Source organism: Cryptotermes secundus, unplaced genomic scaffold (genome assembly GCF_002891405.2).
Source record: "Cryptotermes secundus unplaced genomic scaffold, Csec_1.0 scaffold802, whole genome shotgun sequence".
In the NCBI taxonomy this organism is placed as follows: domain Eukaryota; kingdom Metazoa; phylum Arthropoda; class Insecta; order Blattodea; family Kalotermitidae; genus Cryptotermes; species Cryptotermes secundus.
Window position 1 is genome coordinate 235,958 of NW_019738887.1, and position 23,211 is coordinate 259,168.

At 41.9% G+C, this 23,211-nt stretch overlaps 2 protein-coding genes across 4 annotated transcripts in view; one reads left to right on the forward strand and one right to left on the reverse strand.

The window, feature by feature from the left end:
* The window catches only part of LOC111871274 (phospholipase A2 A2-actitoxin-Ucs2a), a 34,783-nt gene extending 19,016 nt beyond the window's left edge, over nucleotides 1–15,767 (forward strand). The window contains exons 2-4 of one of the 2 annotated variants that reach the window (XM_023864253.2): nucleotides 7,979–8,294; nucleotides 9,364–9,470; nucleotides 15,062–15,767. In XM_023864253.2, the coding sequence (XP_023720021.1) occupies nucleotides 7,979–8,294; nucleotides 9,364–9,470; nucleotides 15,062–15,225 (587 nt within the window). In that variant the 3' untranslated portion in view covers nucleotides 15,226–15,767. Of the gene's footprint in view, nucleotides 1–7,978; nucleotides 8,295–9,363; nucleotides 9,471–12,068; nucleotides 12,319–15,061 lie in introns of those variants that run through there. The other variant, XR_004513752.1, reaches the window with a different exon arrangement.
* Nucleotides 15,768–16,960: 1,193 nt separating this feature from the next.
* The window catches only part of LOC111871275 (CDK5 regulatory subunit-associated protein 3), a 22,232-nt gene continuing 15,981 nt past the window's right edge, over nucleotides 16,961–23,211 (reverse strand). For both annotated transcript variants that reach the window (XM_023864255.2, XM_023864254.2), the window contains exons 9-11: nucleotides 21,322–21,493; nucleotides 19,944–20,023; nucleotides 16,961–17,556 (exon numbers count right to left, since the gene is read on the reverse strand). In XM_023864255.2, coding sequence (XP_023720023.1) covers nucleotides 19,952–20,023; nucleotides 21,322–21,493 — 244 coding nt within the window. In that variant the 3' untranslated portion in view covers nucleotides 16,961–17,556; nucleotides 19,944–19,951. The remainder of the gene's footprint in view (nucleotides 17,557–19,943; nucleotides 20,024–21,321; nucleotides 21,494–23,211) is intronic.

A 23,211-nucleotide genomic window follows, 5' to 3' on the forward strand; every position in this document is an offset into this window, starting at 1 on the left:
CCAGCGTCCACTCATGGCCACAATTGAGGTACTAATGTAATAATGACATTAATAAGAATAGATCCGACTAGAATCGAATCGAATAGCCAAAAAAAGCTAAGAAGCTAAAAAGCTAAAAAGAGCCCCTAAAATGGGTCGTCTCGGGTTTTTATAACCTCTGCTATGCTGACTCGTTGTCTTCCGGGTATAGGGGTCCTCCTACCCTGACGTGATTTTGGGTCGGTGTAGCTTGATTATTGGTTGTCAATCGAGAAGGGGTTGACTCTTTTGGTAAGCCGCCTCCTCCTACTCAGCATTTTTCGTCTGCCTTAGTGCTTATGACACATTTCATATAGCCCTTCCGTATTGTCAGCGGTTCCCGCTGTCGTGTTAACATTCTGATTAGTCAGGAATTTCTTTTACTTCCTTGTAAACCCAGCTCTCCGGTTCATGTCCTTATTACTATTCAGTTTTAGTTTAGTTTTTTTTTTGTGTTTTTTCCATCTTACATCTAATTGTAGTGATTCCAAATTTACCCAAAAACTACTTCTACATGTACGTAACCCTTTGCTGCATAACAAGTATGTTTCCCACATGGAACGAAAGAGCAGATATTCAAGATTTTAACGCATGCGCAATCTCCCTCTCCCTCTCTGTCCGTGACGTTACTAGGAGAAAATGGCGATTCCGGAGCAGAAAGCTTCTTCTGTGCTGCAGTTTGCGAAGCAGGCAGCGGGCATTCCGGCGACAATTTCAGAGGGATCCCACACCTGCCAACAGCATTGGGCGTTGGTATCAGCAGTTTCAGACAAAAGGGTGCCTTTGAAAAAATAAAAAAAAAGTGCAAGACGTCCGCGTGTGTGGAACGAGTGAGACAGCCTTTTCTTCGCAGTACGAAGAAATCTGTGCGCCATGTTAGTCGGAAATTGGAGATGTTGACCATGATTGCGTGGAGGGTGTTGCGAAAGCGACTGGAGATGAAGCCCTAACGTCTTCTCTTGGTGCAGTTTCTTCAGTCATTTTGGTACAGGGTGCATATGGTAAATAACGTATGAAAACAGTATAACCTATTAACTGGCTGTCCAGATTCAAAATCTTGATAGCTCCAGGATGCAATAATATCCTCGCTTTGACAAGAGTTTCGAAGGATTATTTTTCCTATCACGTCAGTCCATTCATACGCAACAGTATGTGGCCAATTCCGCAACTTCAGACTTTTCACCATGGCGGGAAATATGAATATTTTTTTCATTTCCCTCAAGAGCAACACCACAAACTAACCAGAAGCTTCAATCGCCGGATTAAATAGGTTTTTCTAGTGATGTGCTGTGGCGCGACATTTCTCCCCCCTTTTTGAGCCAACCTAACACAAAGAAATAAATTTAAATTATTAATAATGCATTTTAAAATTAAAACACATGTCCTCAAATTGCTCTTTTTTAGAAGTCTATCGACAAACTGAGCACACACTTCTCTTGGAAAAGCGCTTGAAACTGGGAAATATTGTCACGTGATAAGATGTAAACATAGGCAAGTTTTGGATTGACAATTAGATTTATTGTACGCTTCAACATAGTGCGTAATTATACTTTACATTTCATCATTAGACACACACACACACACACACTAGTGTCCACAGTCACGCCTTCACTTCCGTTGTTTGGTAGCGGCTTCCAAAGACGGACGTTCCCCTTCATCTGGGTTCTCAAACTGTCACCGTGCCTCAGCTACCAGCTTCTAACAGCAAGAGCTCACAACGGCTAAGTCCCAGCAGCGGTTATCTAACTCACTGACTGTTTGAGAAGCCGTTACTTACCAACGGCTGTATTATAGTAACTTATTTCGCAGTCGTTGCCTAACAACGGATCTACAAACTTCTTAAAGTGGGCTCTGACTAGAATACCACGTTGAAGCCGTAAGATAACAATAGCAAAGATTTGAGAGACTGCCGAAACTAAAGACCACCTAATGCAAAAGAAATTATCTTTAATGCGTCACAACCTTTCTGAGCTTTCACTTACAACTTTCATCCAGTTTGGAAAATGTTAACCACCAAGGAAGAAAGTCACGGTATTACTGAGTTAGCCGAGTATGTACATAACACTTTTCCGCCCTGAAAATGGAGACTGGACATTCCTCCGAAACACCAGTGAATGTCTACCGGATTGGATCACATCCCAGGGAACAGAATTCTTTCACTGTCACGGATGGAATAGAAGTAGAAATGCACTGATATGTTACAAACCCAGCGGATGTGTCCCTGTGCCTAATTAATTAAGCACTATGCCGTGAAGGCATAAGGGGGTGTGGAGGGGTATATGCAGCAATGTGCACAGCGTTTGAATTCTGTTACAATTATCTTAATTGTTTTTTCCTCAAGTACGAACTGATTCGCGTCATATTAATTACCACTTTGCGGTGAACTTCATTACGATATGTGGCTCATGATAACCGTTACCTGCTCACGGGCGCCACTGTCGCCTTATTAAAAACAAAGAGTCTGCCAAAAGCTAACTTGTGTTAGATCCGGAGTTCTCACATACGTGAATATCAACAGTTCCATCTTCTGCGATGTGACGCCGTGTAGTCCGGTAAACGTTCACAGACATTTCGGAGGAATATGCTGTCTCCATCTTGAGGGTCGGAAAATAAGCCAAGCAATTTCTTATTATTATTTACGTGCTTGAATCAATAAGCGTAATTGATAGTTGTGTCCTCAAGTGTTCAATAAATAAAAATATACAAACCAAGACCACCATCTATAGTCAATCCATATTTAAAACTTAACAACAGATTCAATTCAGATAATGTTTATAGAATTTAGATGAGCAAATTTTAACTTCTATTTTTCCATCTGAAATGTGAACATTAAAATGTTCGTAATTTATGGGAATTGAGTCTGGAATTGCCTAGGCTGGGCGTTAGCCCACTTCACAGAAAGTGAAAAATAAAAAAATAAATTAACAAAATTGAGTATCTAATTTTCTCCATTGGATTATACCCCCCCGTCAAAAATATAAAAAAAAAATTAAATGTCTATTTTTATGGAAACTGAGTCCCGAAATCGCCTGTCTAATTATCCAAACTAAGATTAGAACTCGGGGGCCGCGCCATCGCTCAAGCTGTTAGTCGCTGGCTTCCCACCGCGACGACCCGGGTTCGATCCCGGGTCTAGTCAAGTTGGATTTGTAGTGGACAAAGTGGCGCTGGGGCAGGTTTTCTCCGAGTACTTCGGTTTCCCCTGCCAATCTTCATTCCACCAATTGCTCCACAATCACCCTCACCTATCATCTGGGGCTGGTACAATAGGCCAGAAGTGGCCGCAGTACAAGGGGCTTAGTCCCACCCCACTAGCAATAAAAAAAACTAGAACTCGGCTCGCCTATGCTGTAGCTCCCTTCACAAAAAAATAAGAATACAGAAAACTTTATCTGAACTGAGTCGTGATTTCTTCTCGACTGTATTACAGCCGTCGTCGTAAATCATAAAAAAATAAAAAACATATTATTTACGGATCTGTCTCCAAATCGCCTATCCTGTGTGAGATCCGAACCCAGATAAAATTAAAGATAAAACTAATAAAATATTTTTTTTTCAAAACTGAGTCTAGATCTCGACCACCTCTGTGGTCTAGCGGTCAGAGTTCTTGGTTACGGATCCAGAGGTCGCGGGTTCGATTTCCGGTGCTACCAGGTTTTCTGAGAAGTCGTGGGTCTGGAACTGTGTCCACTCAGCCTCGTGAGGATAATTTAGGAGCTATAATTTTTACTTTTCCGCGTTGTCCAGGCCGACTCTGGGACTCACCCAACCTCCTATCCAACTGGTACAATAGGCTCTTTCCCCGGGAGTAAAGCGGCAGGGGCGTGAAGCTAACCACTCGCCTCCAGCTAGTGCCCAGGTCAAGAAAATGTGGATCTATACATCCACTCCCCAATACGCCTTCATGGTGTAGTGCTTAATTAGTTGAGCACAGTAACAACTTTACGTTTAGTGGAAATTTTCTCTCGAACACGCCTCGCCTAGGAGATAGCCTTACTCAGAAATGAATTTTAATAAAAGTAAAAAAAATAATTATTTTTCAAAACGTGTGCCAGAGCAATAATTAGAAAAATTAAAAAAAAAATCTAAACTGAGAATCGAACTCGTCTCGCCTATGTTTTGGCTCTCTTCAAGAAAGTTAAATATAAAAATAGGCCGTGCCATAGCTCAAGTGTTTTTTTTTATTCGCTTAGTGGGGGGTGGAATCCAACTGGGTCCACTCGGCACGGCGGCCACTAATTGGCCTACTGCAGCCTGCCCCGGGTGATTATTATGATGGAGAATTTGGTGGAATGAAGATTGGCAGGGGAAACCGAAGTACGCGGAGAAAACATGCCCCAGCGCCACTTTGTCCACCACAAATACCACTTGACCAGACACGGGCTCGAACCCGGGCCACCGCGATGGGAAGCCAGCGACTAACCACTTGAACTGTGGCGCGGCCTTAAGTATATGTTGCTATCTTGTCAACAAAATGCAAGGCAAAATCATGACATAAAGACAGGTAACAGATATTTTGAAAATGTGGCACAGTTCAGATATTTGGGAACGACTATAAGAAATCAAAACCTGATTCACGAGGAAATTAAGAGGAGATTTAACTCTGGTAATGCTTGCTACCATTCCGTTCAAAACCTTCTGTCTTCTCGTCTGCTGTCTAGAATTGTAAAAATTAGAATATACAAAACTATAATTTTGCCTGTGGTTCTGTATGGGTGTCAAACCTGATCTCTTGATTTTAAGGGACGAACACAGGCTGAGGGTGTTTGAGAGCAGGGTGTTGAGGAGAATATTTGGACCGAAGAGGGACGAAGTGACAGGAGGCTGGACAAAACTGTAAAATGAGGAGCTTCAAAACTTGCATAAATATTATGTTTTCGGACATTATCCGTCGTCTTGTCTTTATCTAAAAACCGTCCTGTTTATTTTTCAAAACACAACGTTTCGGAGACTGGATTCTGCCTCCGTCTTCAGGTAAAACCTATTCAGTTTGGCCCAATCGATAGAGCATTTGTCCTGGTTGATTTCCCAAGTCCCTTCAGGCAAATTCCGGGATCTTCCTTCCACAGCTTCGTAAGCTACGGTCTCGGGACTAAAAGCAAAGTTAAATAAGCTACGAAAAGAAATATACAGTATACAAGTATATACAAGCAAGCAGGCAGAACTGGCTTCAGATGGATGACCCAGTTACCATGACGACGAAGCAACAGCTGTCCATCACTGAACCTCAAACACCAAGGTCACGGTCAGGCGAGTGTGACGAACGTTTCGCAGTGACTTCTATCGAAGTGTACTATATATACTTAACTGTATATTTACAATTTTCCGAGCGGACAGTCATTTCAGAATCACAACTTTCTCCCGACGAAACGTCACGGTCAAGCGGGTAACACTTGTGTTTCATCTTCGGGAGGGTTCGGGTTCAACCAGCCGTTCGGAGACCTGATATAATGTCCGAGAATATCAGTGACTTCCCTAATCCCAAATGAAAACGCCTATCCTGACCGGGATTCGAAGCGGACACCTCTGGAATACAGTGCTGAGAGTGTTGCCGTCTCAGCCACGCTTTCAGTCCTGGCACCATGGAGTGTCCGTTGAGATATGAATACCAACCTACCAACCTACCTACCGCTCGGCGCTACAGCCCTGGGTAGGCCTTGGCCTCCTCTACAACCAGTCTCCACAAGCAGTGCGTGCTGCCATAGAATTGGACCCACGCATGATGAGCCGAGGCTGGTTGTTAGGTTTCTGAACAAAATTCTTTTTACAGGATTAAGTTGTTAGCCCCATGCCCAACCCCCAACCTGGAGGGCCAGGGTATCTCTCTTAAGGGGCCCATACACGTACCAGTCTGGCTCGCGAGTCCGGCTCGGCGAGCTTGAATCGGGAGCCGGGCTCGGATTAATTTCACCACACATGCTGACTCCCAACTTTGCTCGTACATTTCAGTATCCAGAATGAGTTCATCGAAGCAGGTTGCAGCAGAGACGAATGCGGTGTGTTCGGGAGGAAAAGGAAGGAAATGTGGGCTAAGAACTGGTTGTTAAGTAGAGACAGATTTACGCATTTAGATTTATTGAACTTTATTAGAAATGATAGACCTGAAGACTACAAAAACTACTTCAGAATGTCAGATGAAAACTTTCAGGTAATGTTCGAATACTCTGTGCTGCGCCCCTGCCACAGAACGGGCAATTCACGGTGCTCTTCTAGAAACCGTGTCAAAAGCTGCGGGCTCACGAATGTTTTGTTNGTACGTGTATGAGCCCCTTTAGTCTGGACTCTACCCTTTGACTTTCCGGCATGGGTGACTCTACCGGTAGTTACACTATCGCCGGCATAGCTCTCCAGATCACAGAGTCACGCAAGCCCCACCACTACGACACGTTAGTTGAATGAATACCGATGGTAAATGGAAAGGATTTGGAAGGAAGTAGCCTAATTGAGTTACTATCCCGGAATCTGGCTGGAGTGACACAGAAAGACCGCGAGAAACCTAGTAGGATAGCCGGTTACCCGGGCGAGATTCAAACAGATCACCTGCCGACCAGAGTTTGTCAATGAAAGAATGTTAAGCCGTGGCAGTCAGCATCCTGCAGAAGTGCCCCTCGTCAACATTTCTGGTCGTAATAAAGCCGGGTTATCTCCTCTGTGTGTCATTCGTTAAAACCGGAAGTAGATCCTGTATAGAAACGTCTGGCGTAGAAATATATAACTCGGTTTATAATTAATAACCTTCAAGCAAATTACTGACAACTGAAAATATTACTGCGTTACTGATTGCAAGACTGTCAGGCCCATCCAACCTTAACCAACAATATGAAACACAGCGGTTCATTGGTTCGAAAAAAAAATTCAAACACCCCATAACTTTTGATGAACTAACTTCATTGAACTCGGCCCTTCTTGAGAGGCCGCCAGTTGTCCAGCTACAAAAGAATTTCCTAACCTTTTACGGAACCCTAAAGTTAATTACCGTGTTCATAAGAGCCTGAGAGTTCGCCGTGTGGAGGCGGGTTCGAATGCCTCCACCGAAGGCCTGCGAGGTGTGGCGACGAAAATGGAACCCAGTGCCTGGGGGTATAACTGGGCCACCCTTTTCCTGGGGGATATAAATACGGGTACCTGGGCCTCCAGGTTGGGGATCTCGAATTTGAGACAGTAAAATATGGTCATGAGTCCCGCGGGACTCGGACCCGAGAATGACGGCGCTTCGAGGACCAGCATCAATTGTAAAAGACAGACCCGTCCTCTAGTCAAAGAGGGCGCCCCACATCAACAAAGTCGCAAATGTCTCACAGTAACAAAAATCTGGTCTTTGGCCCTAGATGGGTGGTTGACACCAAGACAGACTGGGCGACTGACTGTCGGTCGTAACGTAACTTTGACTTTTACGAACCTGCCACTGATCCCTATCCTGAGCCAGTTGAATCCAGTCCATATCACCAATTCTATCTCTCTAGAGTCCATTTTAATATTATCCTAAACTTATATATACGTGTATATGTTTTTCTAGTAGCCTCTTCGTTCTGGATTTGCCGTCAAAATACTATATGCATCCCTCTTCTCCCACATGCGTGCTACATGCCCTGCCCATCACATCCTCCTTGACATTATCATTCTAATTACATTTGGAGAAGAGTACAAGTTATGAATCTTCTCTTTGTGCAGTTTTCTCCAACCTCCTGTCACTTCATCTCTCTTCGGTCCAAATATTCTCCTCAGCACCCTGTTCTCAAACACCTTCAGTCTATGTGCCTCTCTTAATGTTAGAGACCAAGTTTCACACCCATACAGATCCACAGGCAAAATCTGTCTGGAAGAATTGAGGAAATCAATGGAACAGATAAGAAGCTACTCATTTGTCTAGCGATGTGTGAAGTTCACTGAAAATCCTGGTCAATATGTGTATAACACTCTAAATCCTAGAGATTTGTTTACGCGATCTCTGGTTTTCCAGTTCTCGCAAGTTTTAATGACACTGGTCCAAGCAGCAACCTTGTGGTGACAGCAGGAGGGTCACTTGATGACCCGTCTACCTTCTTCTTGGGCTACAGTAACGACCCTTGGGGCACATCCTCCATGTTGCTGGAGGCAGAGACCCAGTTCTTGCAAGAGTTGGATGCCAGTCACACTGCGAAGCGCAGCAAGAGAGGTGTGCTTCACTTGTACAACATGGTGCTGTGTGCTACGGGCTGCGATCCACTGGCCTTCAAGGGCTACGGATGCTACTGTGGGTTCCTGGGTTCCGGCTACACAGTCGACGGTATTGACAGGTAAGCAGACAAACTTGGTTCGGTTCGTTCGCTGTAAAAGGTAAAGCTATCCATGTAGGTAGCCATGGATGCACATATGCTTGTGAGACGTAGAGGCTCCCACATTTTCTAGGCATTCGGCTCACAGATGGAGGTGAGGTTACGTAAAGCTATCCCTGTAACAGGCCGTGGAGGCCCATAGGGTTGTGAGACGTAGAGGCTCCCACATTTTCTAGGCAACCGGCTCACAGATGGAGGTGAGGTTACGTAAAGCTATCCCAGTAAGAGGCCGTGGAGGCCCACAGGGTTGTGAGACGTCGAGGCTCCCACATTTTCTACGCAATCGGCTCACAGATGGAGGTGAGGTTACGTAAAGCTATCCCTGTAACAGGCCGTGGAGGCCCATAGGGTTGTGAGACGTCGAGGCTCCCACATTTTCTAGGCAACCGGCTCACAGATGGAGGTGAGGTTACGTAAAGCTATCCCTGTAAGAGGAAGTGGAGGCCCATATGGTTGTGAGACGTCGAGGCTTCTCCATTTCCCAGACAGTCGGCTCATAGATGGCGGTGAATTTGTCAGCCGCCCTTTACCCCCCCCCCTCCAGGAAGATTCGCGGTACTCATTTCTGTTAGGAGCTGAATCGACCCCAGGGTCATAGTGCGGCTGGAAGTATCAGGTCAGTTGAAAAAAAATGTTTATGTCCTCCTCTGGAATCGAACCCGCGACCTTCCGGCTTATAGCGCAGTGTCTCAGGCTACTATGCTAAGCGCGTAATCCACTGCCTGTGTCTATCACGAAACAATATGAAACTGTATAACTGACTAATTCATATCTTTTCTAACAACGTACTCAAGGAGTCATTACGAATGCATATTACACCCCATATATCTTCATTGTGTGGTACTTAATTAAGCACGGAGGTAACTTTTCCTTCGCCTGTCCCATTTTGTTATTGTTTCTAGAAATATAGGAAAACTTTTTCAAACAGCAGCTCATTGACTATTGGTATCAAACAACTTGGCTTTGAAATGTGAACACTATGCCTAGGGAAGGTCTGTTTCTCGTATTCTGTTTCTGTCTGTTCCGCCAGATGCTGCAAGATGCACGACTGGTGCTACCACACGGCCAGCTGTCCCATGTACCTGGAATACTTCGTACCTTACCTCTGGAAGTGCTACCGACGTCGTCCGCTCTGTGGTGAGTTCCGCAACTGCAAAGTGACACGACTAAGGTTTACCCGCGATTCGGCGGAACATTTTGTCTCCAACTTCAGTGTAGAAGATGGAAACAATATGTTAATCCGAAATACTGGTAACCATCTTGAGATTATAAAAGTGGGATGGGGGTATATTCGCAAATGACAGCCCTCTCGCCCGATAACCCAGTCGTGTGCATGGGAATTGGCATCGACTCAGAACGCGGACTGGTAACCTTGGAATACGAAATGCAACATTACCGGGGAAAGTAGGAGAAAAAGTATATTTAACACTTTAGAGACTTAATTTGTTCGTGCCTCACAGAAAACACTTTACGTCGCCGTTACAAAACTCAACCGGTTAATTCTGTTTAGGGAAACAGTCGTTGTTTATTGTGAGAATCAAACGGAACACACAAATACTCTGTGTGGGCAGAATACACAGTTGTGTAATATATACAAATTCGTCCGTACCTCACAGGAAACACATTACGTCACCGCTACAAAGCCCAACCGTTTAATGCTCTTTAAGGAAACCTCCTGTTAACCATACGGAACACACAAATACACTGTGTGGGCAGAATGCAGAGTTCAGTCCGTGCCTCATAGGAAACACAATATGTCTCCACTACAAAGCCCAAGTGGTGAATGCTGTTTCGGGAAACAAAAACAAACAAAACAAACTCCGTGGTTTCAGTTCGCAAACCAACTATATCGATCGAGCGACTGCCGCTTGTCGGCGAAGTTAGTGCCAATTTTAGCGGACAGAGGGATTGAACATATACATTTATTGCAGATTCTACAGATTATGTGTAATAAATATCATCATCATCATCATCATCATCTGTAATCTGTCAAGACGACAGGTCCACAGTCTCCTCCAAAACAGTACCTCCACTTCATGCGATCTAGAGCTTTCTCCTTCAAATGAAAATATCCTCTACTGTCCCCAAGGTCATCTACCATCTTCTTACGTCTTCTTCCTCGTCTTCTGGTCACTTCTATCCGCCCCTTTATCTTTCCTTCAATAACTTCTTTTAGAAGGCAGTTACCGCGTAAGATATGACCAATCCAATTAGCCTTCCGTTTTCTTATTTTATGAAAAAAAAATCTGTTAGAGGCTGAGTCGACCCCAGGGCCATAGTGCAGTTGGAAAGGGTCAAGTCAATTGAAAAATCGAATGACCTCATCGGGAATCGAATCCGCGACCTTCCGGCTTGTAGCATACTGCCTCAGCCAGCTACGCTACCACGTGTCCCCACTGTTTGACAAAGAGTGTACAAAGGGAGCAAAAAAATTACAATGGATACATAAGCCTGATTAGTTGAATCGGGAAATCTTTAATGCTAGCTACAGAAACAACAACTTGCAAAGTTTCTCTGGTAATCTTATTCTAAAATGTAGGGCATTATATTTCATCCTTGTGATCTGAATTAAATGCACACTAAATTTTGTGCTTAAAACTAAAGAATGCATTTTGCTTATGAATTCGTGAGAATAACATAATTCGTGCTGTGAAGATGTCTTCTTCTGTTAACAGCTTCGTTTATGCCTGTCTCAACTCATACTCGTTTCTTTTTGTTCACTTAGGTATCATTTTATTCTTGTATTAGGGTTTTACTCAGATCTGGCTGGTAGAGTTGGGACGGTGTATCTATCTGTGAGCGGATTGTCTAGAAGATGTGGGAGCCTCGAGTTCTCATAAATTTATGGGCTTCCACGGCTCTGTTAGAGGAATAGCTTTACCTTTTTTAACTTTGTCAGACAATAGTGTGTGTGTTATGGGGTTTGTGGTTCTATGTTAGTGCAGATTTAAGTTCAGATCTATATTAAGAATCGCGGGGTTACCGCTATTACAGAATTAGATATTTATAAGAATGTGCTACAGAAGGCCGGATGGGCATTGCCTAGGCCTTTTTTGTATTTACAATATTTTTTCTACAATAAAAAATCCTCACGGCCGTTAATTTCGGGAAACATCGCTGTTTATTGTGAGAACCATATGGAACACGCAAATACACTGTGTGGGCTGAGTGTACGGGTAAGATTTCAGACAAGTAGTAGTCTTTTCCGAAATGTTTCGCCGTGTAGTCTGGCATAACTTTATCGGCGTTTCAAATGGACGTGCCACTGTTTTCCATGCTTGGTTTGCTGTTTGCTACACTCTTGCGTCTTCGTTAAATCTTACTGACTTGGCAATTTTCCAAAACGCTGAACTTATACCAATATATCTTAATTCTTTAAACCCAAAGACTCTCCGTAGAGCAGGTTCGTGAACGCTGGAAAGGAGAGGGTCGCTATCCACAGCTTGTTACACCATGTATTTTATCATATAAAATCTTTCGTAACGATGGGAAATTCTCGTGTCACCAAAGTAGAAGTACTTTAAGAATATAAATGTAAAGAAGTCTCGGGCATCCAAGGGTGCTATGAAGGGCCAGTTTTAAAATGTTGATGTCGGTACATCGAGTCTACAAACTATAAAACGTGACGACTGCTACGTTCAAAAAAAAATCTTTAGCGTAAGCACAGCATTTGAAATTGGACAAACTGCTTATTCCATGATTATGCTAAAATAATTAATGCAACTGACCTTATTCATTGCCTGAAATGGCAAAATTTCCATCCTTGTTGGTTGAACAGGTTGTGTATTGTGCTCCTGACCGGTTCTACGTCAAGCGACTCCTTCCCAATTGTTCACAACCACGTGTAATTGCAGACACTGCATTGTGCATTTCTCCCGGCACTCGCCCGAAAGGAACTTGCATTGGTGCACGTGTTCATAATACGACACTTCCACATAAGAGCAGCTTAAAATTTCGCTCTACTTCAGTCATGGAAAAAATACAGGTAATGCTACAAGAATAACGAAGATGACCTAACCTTACCGAAATAAAAGTGTTACACTAGGACCTATAAACGCAATAAAACACACGCTTTCGACTACGAGTGGCAACTGTTTCTTTTCACTGATGTACTGGCAAATTAGCGCCACTAATGCTGGTGACTGGCGAATTAATGCTGCAGAAGCGAACTGGTACTTGAATGGGTTAGGAACGAATGACCTTGAACTTGTAGGCCCAAATGAACTTCAAATTCAGTCCTTGAATAACTTTTAGGTCTAAATGACCTTTCAATTCAGTCACGTTCATACAAATATAAATATAAATTACAAATAAATTATATATTTTGTACTTAATTCTCAACTACAAATTTTCATTTCATGAATTGTCAGACATAACCCTACAGATTTGCACTGCAAACGTGTTAAAAAAATATCCAAACCAAGCTTCCGGTCTTTCAGATATGATTTCTTGTCGTTCTGTATTTACCAAACTACACTGTGTCACAGCTCAGAAGGCCATATTAACATTCACTGCTGCAAGAACACCAGCTCTCGCATCTTCATGTATAATTTGTATGTATGTACATCATCTCTATCAATATCACATTTCACATTCATAACTGATCTACAGGCCTGATTATGGCAAAGTCTATACAAATTTCTTGCGCCCCTATGTTGTTACTTCAGTGTTCAAAAAATGGAGAATTTATCAAATGTTGCATACTCTTAAAACATATATAACCAGACAAAATATAAGGTTACACATTAAATAACACTAACAACATTCAAAGACATAGCACAATGATTGTGTTGATAGCTATGAAGTGTAAATGTCAATGAATTCCAAAGACATTATTTTCAAACAAAGTTTAATGAACTGTTGTCATTTAGTTTACAAATTATTACAGACGTCCAGACACACAACTACAAGAGTAGGCAGGCACATGCATGCAAATGACATTAAAAGCCCATCTTTCCTTAATAAGGAATGTCAGCAACAGAAACATCATCATAACAGTTGGCTAGAACCGGCATTGGTTCATTTCACTGACCATACCACATTAGCATACCTACACCTTACTCTCGGATTTGCCAGCAGACAGATAAACGAGGACTGAGCTCATTGATCATCTACATAATTCATCAGATTCAACTACTGAGATTTTCACCATTCCAAGAGTTAGAATATTCAGGTTTTCACTTTGAATTTGATGATTGAATCCTGAAAGACAGCAAACCGATTTTAGCAACACAAATCTTTTTCAAAATCCTGTTAGTTTTCAGTAACATCTTAGACCAGTGTTTTTCAACCACCTGGCCCTGGCATCAATTATACCAGGCCCTCGTCTTATAGAAAAAGGCATTTACCAGGCTGCAGTCTGACAGAGGTTGAAAACCACTGTCTTAAACAGTTGATTAACAGAACTGAAGTTGTAGTTAGTATTTTAGTTTCCTGTGGTGAGGTGAGACCGAGTCCACTTGGTACATCAGCCACTAACTGGCCTATTGTACCAGCCCTGGATGATAGATGATGATGAAAGTGGAGCAATAAGTGGAATAAGAATTGGCAAGGGAAACCAAAGTACTTGAAGGAAACCTGCCCCAGTGCCACTTTGTCCACCACAAATCTCACATGACCTGACCTGGGCTCTAACCTAGGCCACCAAGGTGGAAAGCCAGCAACTAACCACCTGAGCTATGGCACGGGCAACTGAAGCTGTAACTGCAAAACATTCCACAGCCAAAATACTGTTAGTTGCTCCTTCTACTGGTTCTCTCTTAACCCCCAAAACGTGGACATCCTCACTTTGCCACTATCATAACTCCTGACCTATACAAAGCCTGGATTTCTATGTGCCCTTCACTCTTCTTGCTCTTTTCTTGTTCAGCATGCCCTTCAATGCTGAAGATGGAGGCAACATGTTCCTCCAAAATGTCTGTGAACTTATATCGACTTACATGGCATTACAACCCAGAAAATTGTACTGAGAATCTCAAATGCAATAATGAATTATTGATAAAGGGTTCTGACAATTGTGTATTAGTTGGGATTACCAAGTTTCTGGACTTTGTCCATCGTCCGGTAGTCTGAAGGAACCTATCATTTCAGAAAGTGCATCTCCTTCCATCCTCATGTGACAAGGTGCAGTGACACTGATTCATTTTGGGCCATTAGAAATTTACGAGATTCTCCGCCCTTTCATCCAAAGATGGCAACAGATCCAGTTTCCGAAACGTCACATCCTTTCAAAATACCGGACAATGGACAAAGTTCAGAAACTCAATAATCCCAAGTACTTATATACACATTTACATTTTATTATTCATAAAATTTAGATCAATTTCATACTGTTAACTCTTTGCAGTTAGTGTCAAATGCAACTCATCCCTGCAAGTTCTGTGCACTGGCTAAAAAGGTTAATAAATTATCATATTTTAACGTTGGTAAGATCACTCATAACTATTAGCAGTACAGTTTTCTGGATTGTGACATCGTGTTGTTTGTGCAGAACCAGACATTTTGGACGGAATATACTGCCTCAATCTTCAGGCTCAGCTCGGCTTGGCACCTGCTTCTGCTGGTTCCTTGCTTAACTTCCTCTGAAATGTCGGGCTGTATTCGAACCACACAGCATCACAACACAGAAGACCATACTTTTCATGGTCATTGGAGAACCTGAAATTCAACTGCTAACCACAGTTTTCTTTACTGGAAAACAGTTATAAAAAATTTGTCTTTGTTGACAGCACTTGAGCAGGATACATGGAGTGACTGGGGAATATGTGCGCAGAGGCTGTGCGAGTGTGATCGTCAACTGGCTGAGTGTCTGCGTAGGTACCCATGTCCCAGAACCAAAGCTGTCTGCACCTCTTCACCATGGAGATTGCTGCAGAATGTGTTCATGCTGTAACAGTGAAGTCGCTGTCTGTGACAGTCATGGTGAAAATATGTGATAACATTTTCATCATTAAGTACTTAATAGGAATACCATGTTTTCATATTTGTTCCTGCTTAAGAATTATGGTATCTTTAATCCTACAAAGCATGAAATTCAACTAAATAATATTCACAAATTCAGTTCCTACCTCACATGAAACATGGTGGTTCTCTGATTGCAAAGGTCAACTGATTAAAACTGTATGCAGAAATAAGCTCTGTTTATTGTAAGAATCACACTAAACCCACAGATATGTACATTACAAATATAATGCAAAGTTTCTTAATGCTAAAGCAGGAGGTACACACAGTAACCACTGCACTTTGAAGAATTAAAAAAGCTAACAGCAAGTAAAACAGTGAAAATAGAGAGAATGTTCTTAAGAAAATGGATTTCAAACAAGTAACAATGAACATGTTTTGCTACCCATTGAAAGAAAGGTATAAGCATTTTTTTTTTTGGTAAAAACTATTCCTTGGTGGGAAAGCTGGAAGGAAGGAGACCACTGGGAAGACCAAGACACAGGTGGGTGGACAATATTAAAATGGTTCTTAGAGAAACGGGATGGGATGGTATGGATTGGATTGATCTGGTTCAGGATAGGGACCAGTGGAGGGCTCTTGTGAGTACAGTAATGAACCTTCAGGTTCTATAAAATGTTGGGAAGTTCTTGAGTAACTGCAAAATTGGCAGCTTCTCAAAAAGGGCTCAGTTCCATGACTGAAAAACTATTCCCTGAAGCATTATATAAGTTATCAGTTTGTGGATTATTTTACAATCAGTAGGTACATTATATAGCAATTAATGGTAGGATGGATGAATTTAAAGAATTTGGAAGGAAGCAGTCATGGTTAAATCAAGGTACTACCCCATCACCTTCCTGAAGGGGCTGAGAAACACAAAAAACATCTGTCTTGGCTTACATTCCAGCTGCACATCTCCAGACTATGAGTCACAAGCATTGCCAATCTGTTAGGCATTACAGAAAAGTATTTTTTAAGAATTGGTTCTATTTATTTTACTGCAAACATAAAGTTATTCCTGACTTAATTAAGCACCACACCATTATGTATGGGGAAGTGGAAGTATAGCTCCACAATTCTTAACCTTGGCACCAGATGGGAATGAGTGGTCAGCTGCTTTACCCCCAGATAAAGACAACCTCATACCCATCATACAAACATGACTGTACAACATATATACAGAATATTCCAGCAGGAAAGGTCAATATTCTGGGAGGTCATAGTATCAGCAATTCTAAGCAAAAAAATATGTGTATGTACGCGTGTCCTATTCCGAACAGTTTCCGAGATAGAGCTATTTCACTGTACAGTTCCAAAATTGTTCATAGGAGATATTACGTACTGTTTCTAACACCGGTATTTATTGTTCAAGTGACAAAGTTGGTACAATTTACCTAGCATAATACATTTTTGAGAATTACAGTGTCAACATCATGTGAGAACATGGCATGTTGCTCGTCTGTACAGTGTACAGTACAGTACTGTACAGTCAAATAGCTCTGTCTCAGAAACATATATATATATAATATACACACACACTTTTTTGCTTAGAATGACCCATATGTTGATCTCCAAGAATACTGATCTTTCCTCCTAGGACACCCCTGTATTAGAAACTTATCTCACTATAGGGCTAATGATCACATGTACGTTTTTTGAGTCAGATAAAAATTTGGCCTCATATGTTTCAGCTAAATGTTCATAAGCAAACAAATACGTGACAAAAGAGAATATGTAAAATAATATCTTTTCACTTGGACACTACTCAACATCGGTGCAGTTTATACTCATAAATTAGACATTTAACTGAATGCATTCAAGAATCTTCACAGATTATCTCTAACATCAAATATAGGAAATACGATTATGATTTCCTCCAAATACTTATTTCTTCTTCTTCTGACATTTCTACTTTCATGTGGATCTGCAGATGCTCTTTTAAAAGTCAAGTTATGAGCTGGGTCTTTTCACACTTATTTATGAAAAAGACTTCATTGGTCCCTGATGTCAATAAAATATGACAATATGAGGTTTGTTCTAACGAAACTTGTTCAGGCATGTTTTGGGGTGAAGAAGCTGAGGCCGTTACATATGGTCCCCATAGGCATCAAGGCAGTCAGCTGATAGGTCCTCTCCAAAGGGAACTACCCATGCTGCTACTGGGACCACTGCTTCACCAGACCCTTGATGTCTACATCCAACCTAAAACTATGGCAGTGACAGGTCCGAGGCGATGGAGCACAGTATGTCCTGCATACTGCACATTTCATTGGAATGGGAACTGTAATGCAAAATGATAACATTCTTTGTGAGTATTCTGCCACACTTCCTAATGAAGGCAGTATGAAAGTCTCAGAGGGTTCCACAGTCATGTCATGGTGCAACTGATCCTGTCTGGATGGATTCTACACCTGAAATGCCAGGAGTTAACCGTGCCACACTGTTCGTGTTTGTTCTAATGTGCTCTTTCTGTTGCAAAGCCTGTGGTCAAGTACTAGTGTCATTCATACAGACATGTGATCACCCAAAACTGGCCTTCGATAACAGCTCTGCAAAGAGGTTTCTACTGAACAACCCTCATGCTCACTGCAATGTGCTGAACACCCATTTCAGACTGCAGTAACATTTAAATATTCAGTTCCCAAATCACAGAAAACACAATGCATCTCCATTACAAAGACCAATCAGTTAATATTGTTTAGAGATATAATTAAAAAAAAAAGGTAAAGCCATCCCTTTAACAGGCTGTGAAGGCTCACAGGGTTGTGAGATGTTGTTCCCACATTTTCTCTAGACAATCAGGTCACAGATGGCAATAAGGTTGTCAGCCTTAAGCACTGGCTGCCCTTTACCCCCACCAGGAAGATTCCTGGTACTCATTTCTGTCAGAGGCTGAGTAGACCCCATGACCACAGTGCAGCTGGAAGGATTTGGTAAACTGAAAAATTCCACCTCATCAGGAATGGAACCCACAACCTTCCGGCTTGTAGCATAGTGCTTCAACCAACTACACTACCACGTGCCCCCTTAGAAAAATAATATACTGACTGAAAGAACTGAATTTTAAGTTTACTGTTCTAAACAAACTCTGTACATAAACATGTGAATTTTTGGCCAGTAGCAATGCATTATATTGATCATGCTTACATAACAGCATGAAGCAACCTGGTTTACAAAATTATGTTGTGAAACACTTAAAAAGAAAAACACTTTTTAAAGCCTTTAAGTTTAACCAATTAACATTTTGTTAAAAAAAAAGAACACAAGTATCAATAAATCAGTTTCAAATAAATAACAGAGGATTAAGTGATATGTCTTGAATTACGTAGGCGAGTCACATGAAAACCTTAAATATTTTTTTGAGTATTATTTATTGTGCACAAGTGGTACAAAGCTGTATCACTTTTCAACATAATCTCCCCACGCTCAATGCAAGTCCTCCAGCACTTACAAAGTGCATGAATTCGTTTAGAAAAAAAATTCATTTGGTAGTCCGCGCAACCACTCATGCACCGCGTGGCATACCTCTTCATCAGAACAGAACGTCTTTCCTCCCATTGCTTCTTTGAGTGGTCCAAACATATGTAAATCACTTGGGGCAAGGTCTGGTGAGTATGCCAGATGAGGAAGACACTCAAAATGCAGGTCACTGATTGTCGCAACTGTTGTACGGGCAGTATGGGGCCTTGCATTGTCATGTTGCAAAAGGATACCTGTGGACAGCAATCCACGTTGCTTTGATTTGATTGCAGGCCGAAGATGATTTTTTAGGAGATCTGAGTATGATGCACTGGTCACAGTGGTCCCTCTAGGCGTGTAGTGCTCCAAGATGATGCCTTTTTCGCCCCAAAAGAGTCAGCATAACCTTCCCTGCTGTTGGTTGTTTGAAACTTCTTGGGTTTTGGAGATGAGGAATGGCTCCATTCCTTGCTCGCTCTCTTCATTTCCGGTTGGTGGAAGTGAACCCAGGTTTCATCCCCAGTAATGATTCTTGCAAGGAAGTCATCACCTTCTCGTTCAAAGTGCTGCAGAAGTTCTTCACAAGCATCATTACATCGGTCTTTCAATATAGGAGTCAGCTGCCGTGGCACCCATCTTGCAGACACTTTGTGAAACTGGAGCACATTGTGCACAATGTGGTGTGCTGAACCATGACTAATGTTTAAACTTGCTGCAATTTCATTCAATGTCACTCGGCAGTTTTCCTTCACCATGGCTTCAATTGCTGCAGTTCTCTGGAGTCACAACTCGATGTGCCTGACCCAGACGAGGAGCATCTTCCACTGAAGTCACACCATTTGCAAACTTCCTACTCCATTCATACACTTGCTGCTGTGATAAACATGCATCACCATACTGAAACTACATTCTTCAATAAATTTCAATAGGTTTCACACCTTCACTACACAAAAACCAAATAACAGAACGCTGTTCTTCCCTGGTGCAAGTCTCAAGTGGGGCAGCCATCTTATACTGGTGCTGTGATGGTGTTCGTGCATCTGCACTATGCTGCAACCTACAGGCCATTCCGCATGCTGTTTGTAGCACGCTTACCAACTTACAGGAAAATGGCACGAAAGTTTGATCTTTTATTACAAATTCAAGGTTTTCATTTGACTCACCCTCGTAAAATGTTTACAAACCTAAAGAAGTAAATATAATTTATACCTTGAAGGTTATAATACATTGACACCGCCCATTATATTCACAGGACGATTTCTGTAGCGCCTTGAAATGTCACGTTCAATCTGTAAGAGATATTAATGTAATTAATAAACTCTGGTTTTTATTTATATAGTTCCACTTTACTTTTTAAGCCATTATTCTAATTTATATGAAGAGCACCCACCTAAACAGAAGAGTGAGACACTGAACCCTCCAATAAGCAAATAACAGCAGATAATTTCAAATATGAAAAGAGATACAAACTAAGTGAATCTTGGCCTCACCCCGTTTCCCTCCCCTACGCAAACTTGTTTCATCAAATCTTTTTCCCCAACCATATGTCCACCAAAACTTTTATGATCCTCCACTTCTAGCCATATGGTGACTAAAAATCTTTTTCGTCTCATTACCAATATCTGAGAGGAATCTGTCCCTCAAACTTCAGGACAGGAGTGAGTAAAGCCGGGATTCAGACAGCTAAATTACGAGGGGTGGAAAGAAAATTAGTCTGAAACATTGGGAAACACTATGCTATAAGCTGGAAGGTCGCAGGTTCAATTACCAATGAGGTCATTGCAATTTCAGTTGACCTAATCCTTCCAACTGCATTATGGCCCTGGGGTCAACTCACCCTCTAAAAGAAATGAGTACCAGAAATCTTCCTGGGGGTAAAGGGAGGCCAGCATGCAAGACTGACAACCTCACTGCCATCTCTGAGCCAATTGTCTAGAAAATATGGGAGCCTTGATGTCTCACAACCCTACGTGCCTCCACAGCCTGTTACAAGGATAGCTCTACCTTTTATATATGTATGACATCGCAACCCAGAAGACTAAAATCTAAATCTAACATGTAATCAACATTACTCACTTGGCACACCCTGTGTCTAGCAGGTATTACTAAACATTTCAGAGGAACCTGCTGTTTCAAATTTCAAGAGAAGTTTCTTAAGATGGTGACAACACATTCCCTCCAAAGGTAAAGGTAAAGCCATCCCTGTAACAGGCCATAAAGGCACAAAGCATTGTGAGATGCTGAGGCTCCCACATTTTCTCTAGACAATCAGCTCACAGATGGGGGTAAGGTTGTAACCCTTACACACCAACTGCCCTTTACCCCAGAGGAAGATTCCTGGTACTTATTTCTGTTAGAGGGTCACTCAACCCCAGCGACATAGTATGGCTGGAAGGACTAGGTAAATTGAAAAAAATCCACCTCAAACCTGCGACCTTCCGCCTTGTAGCACAGTGCCTCAACCAACCATGCTGGATAGTAAATACCTGCCACACTAAACGGTATCACATCTCAGAAGACAATGATCTTCACAGTCACTGGCAAAGAGCTTCAGATCTTGCATAATATCATATGGTTCACAACTCACCTCTCCTTGAAGTTCCTTTGTCTTTGCAATGATCATTTTCAGTTTTGGTTCCAAGCTCTTTGCCTCTTCTCCTGCTTCTATACTTCGCTGCCTAACTGCTTTCTGGGATGCCACCATTTTGTCTGCAACATCCAGCTTCTGCTGCAGTCTGTCTGCCAAGTGATCAACATACCTGGAACGTACACAGAGACCTCCATAAATTTCCTGAAAATTAGGAGCCGCTTCAAAACACCAGCTGTAATTAAAAAAATGCACTGGTGAGAAATTTGCTAATTTTTATGAATAACAGGACAACTAAAATACAGCACAACCTTGCTAATCCAAAGTAATTTGGCAGAGGTCATCCAGATTAAGCAATAATCTGGATTAGTGAAGCAAAAGGTACACCTAAAAGATAAAAAAACTTAGAAGATTTAATAATATAAGTAGTTCTGATGAAAATAAAAAAAATGTCACTGTACAGCATTTATTTAAAAACTATAAAAGACAGTACATTTATTCATTGACAGGAGACACAGAAGTTGTACTTGTTTTCGAACATAACAGTTCAGGGCTGAAGAAACTGTCTCAAGTTTTGTCTGAACAGACAAGTGACTCATCTGTCTTCCTAAACGCCATGTGTCTTTTAAAGTATGTACTCAACTGTGAATGGAATTTTTCATTCTTCATATTTTGATCACAATTATAATTGTGATATAATTGTGATAATTATATGACATCCAGAATAACTGTAACCAGATTAGTGAGGGTTCACTGTATTTGTATACAACATATTTTGGCATCCTGCTGCATTAGTTTGGTTCCTGATACATGTAATACAGTCCCTTTAATGCAACATTTCATAGCCTGCTGGTTAGAACATCATCTAGTCTATGTTTTCTTATATATTTGACATTTTAGCCACATCAATATTTCATGGTACACAAAACACACACCAGCCACCACAATATACAAAACCAAAAACATCCAGAAAATATATACACTGCTACCACAACAATGAAACAGGGCAGAAGGAGAATGGTTATAGAACAATGTAACAACACTTCATTTTTAAATTATCTTAACCTTTAAGAGCCGAGCGACGCCATGTGGCATCATTAAAATAAAGTCAAGGGGACGAATGATGCCATATGTCATCGCGCAGTCCACACATGCAGCCGACTTTTTAAAATCTAATTTTAAGTTATAAATTCTTTTTCTACTTACATGATTTTTGGTCACCAGCTTTATAAGTTGTCTCTCTTCCCACCTGCGTCGTCTAACGGAATGTTGGCTTCGTGTGGAAATCTTGGAAACATCCGGAAATGCAGAGTCCCACATCACACTTCACGCACTTTATCCGGACGGTTCTTCGTTTCCCACGCGAAGAGCACACTCAACACCTCAATTTCAAAGTAGAGGAAGTCGGCCAGTGCTGTTGTTTGGCCTCCTCTATTCGAAATGACCCCGATGAAACGGCAGGGGTTCGACCCCTGGGCCGTTGAGGGCGAAGGGGGCCCCTTCCAGCATACTCCAATATGTTCCGCACAAGGGCGAGACAAAATTCTCTGTGTGACAATTTCGCGCCACAGGATGACAACAGGATATAACTGTTCAGAATCGTCAGATCCAGGAGATGGAAAAATAATTTATTTGTCCATTTCCAGGTTCAACGACAGATGCTATAACTGTTTGCCATTCTGTCCGCTTTGTCGACATAACCGATGTGCTTGTTGTAGTTAGCAACAATTGCTGGCTTGATGGCATTTCCGTGCTCATCACAGAAACTGCCTTCTGCTGGAGGAGAGTGCATATTTGTCAGCATGTAAACGTCACGTTTGTCCTTCCAAACTAGTGCTGTCAAGTTCTGTCTCACCCTAACACGAATGTCCCCTTTCTTCAGTCGAAATT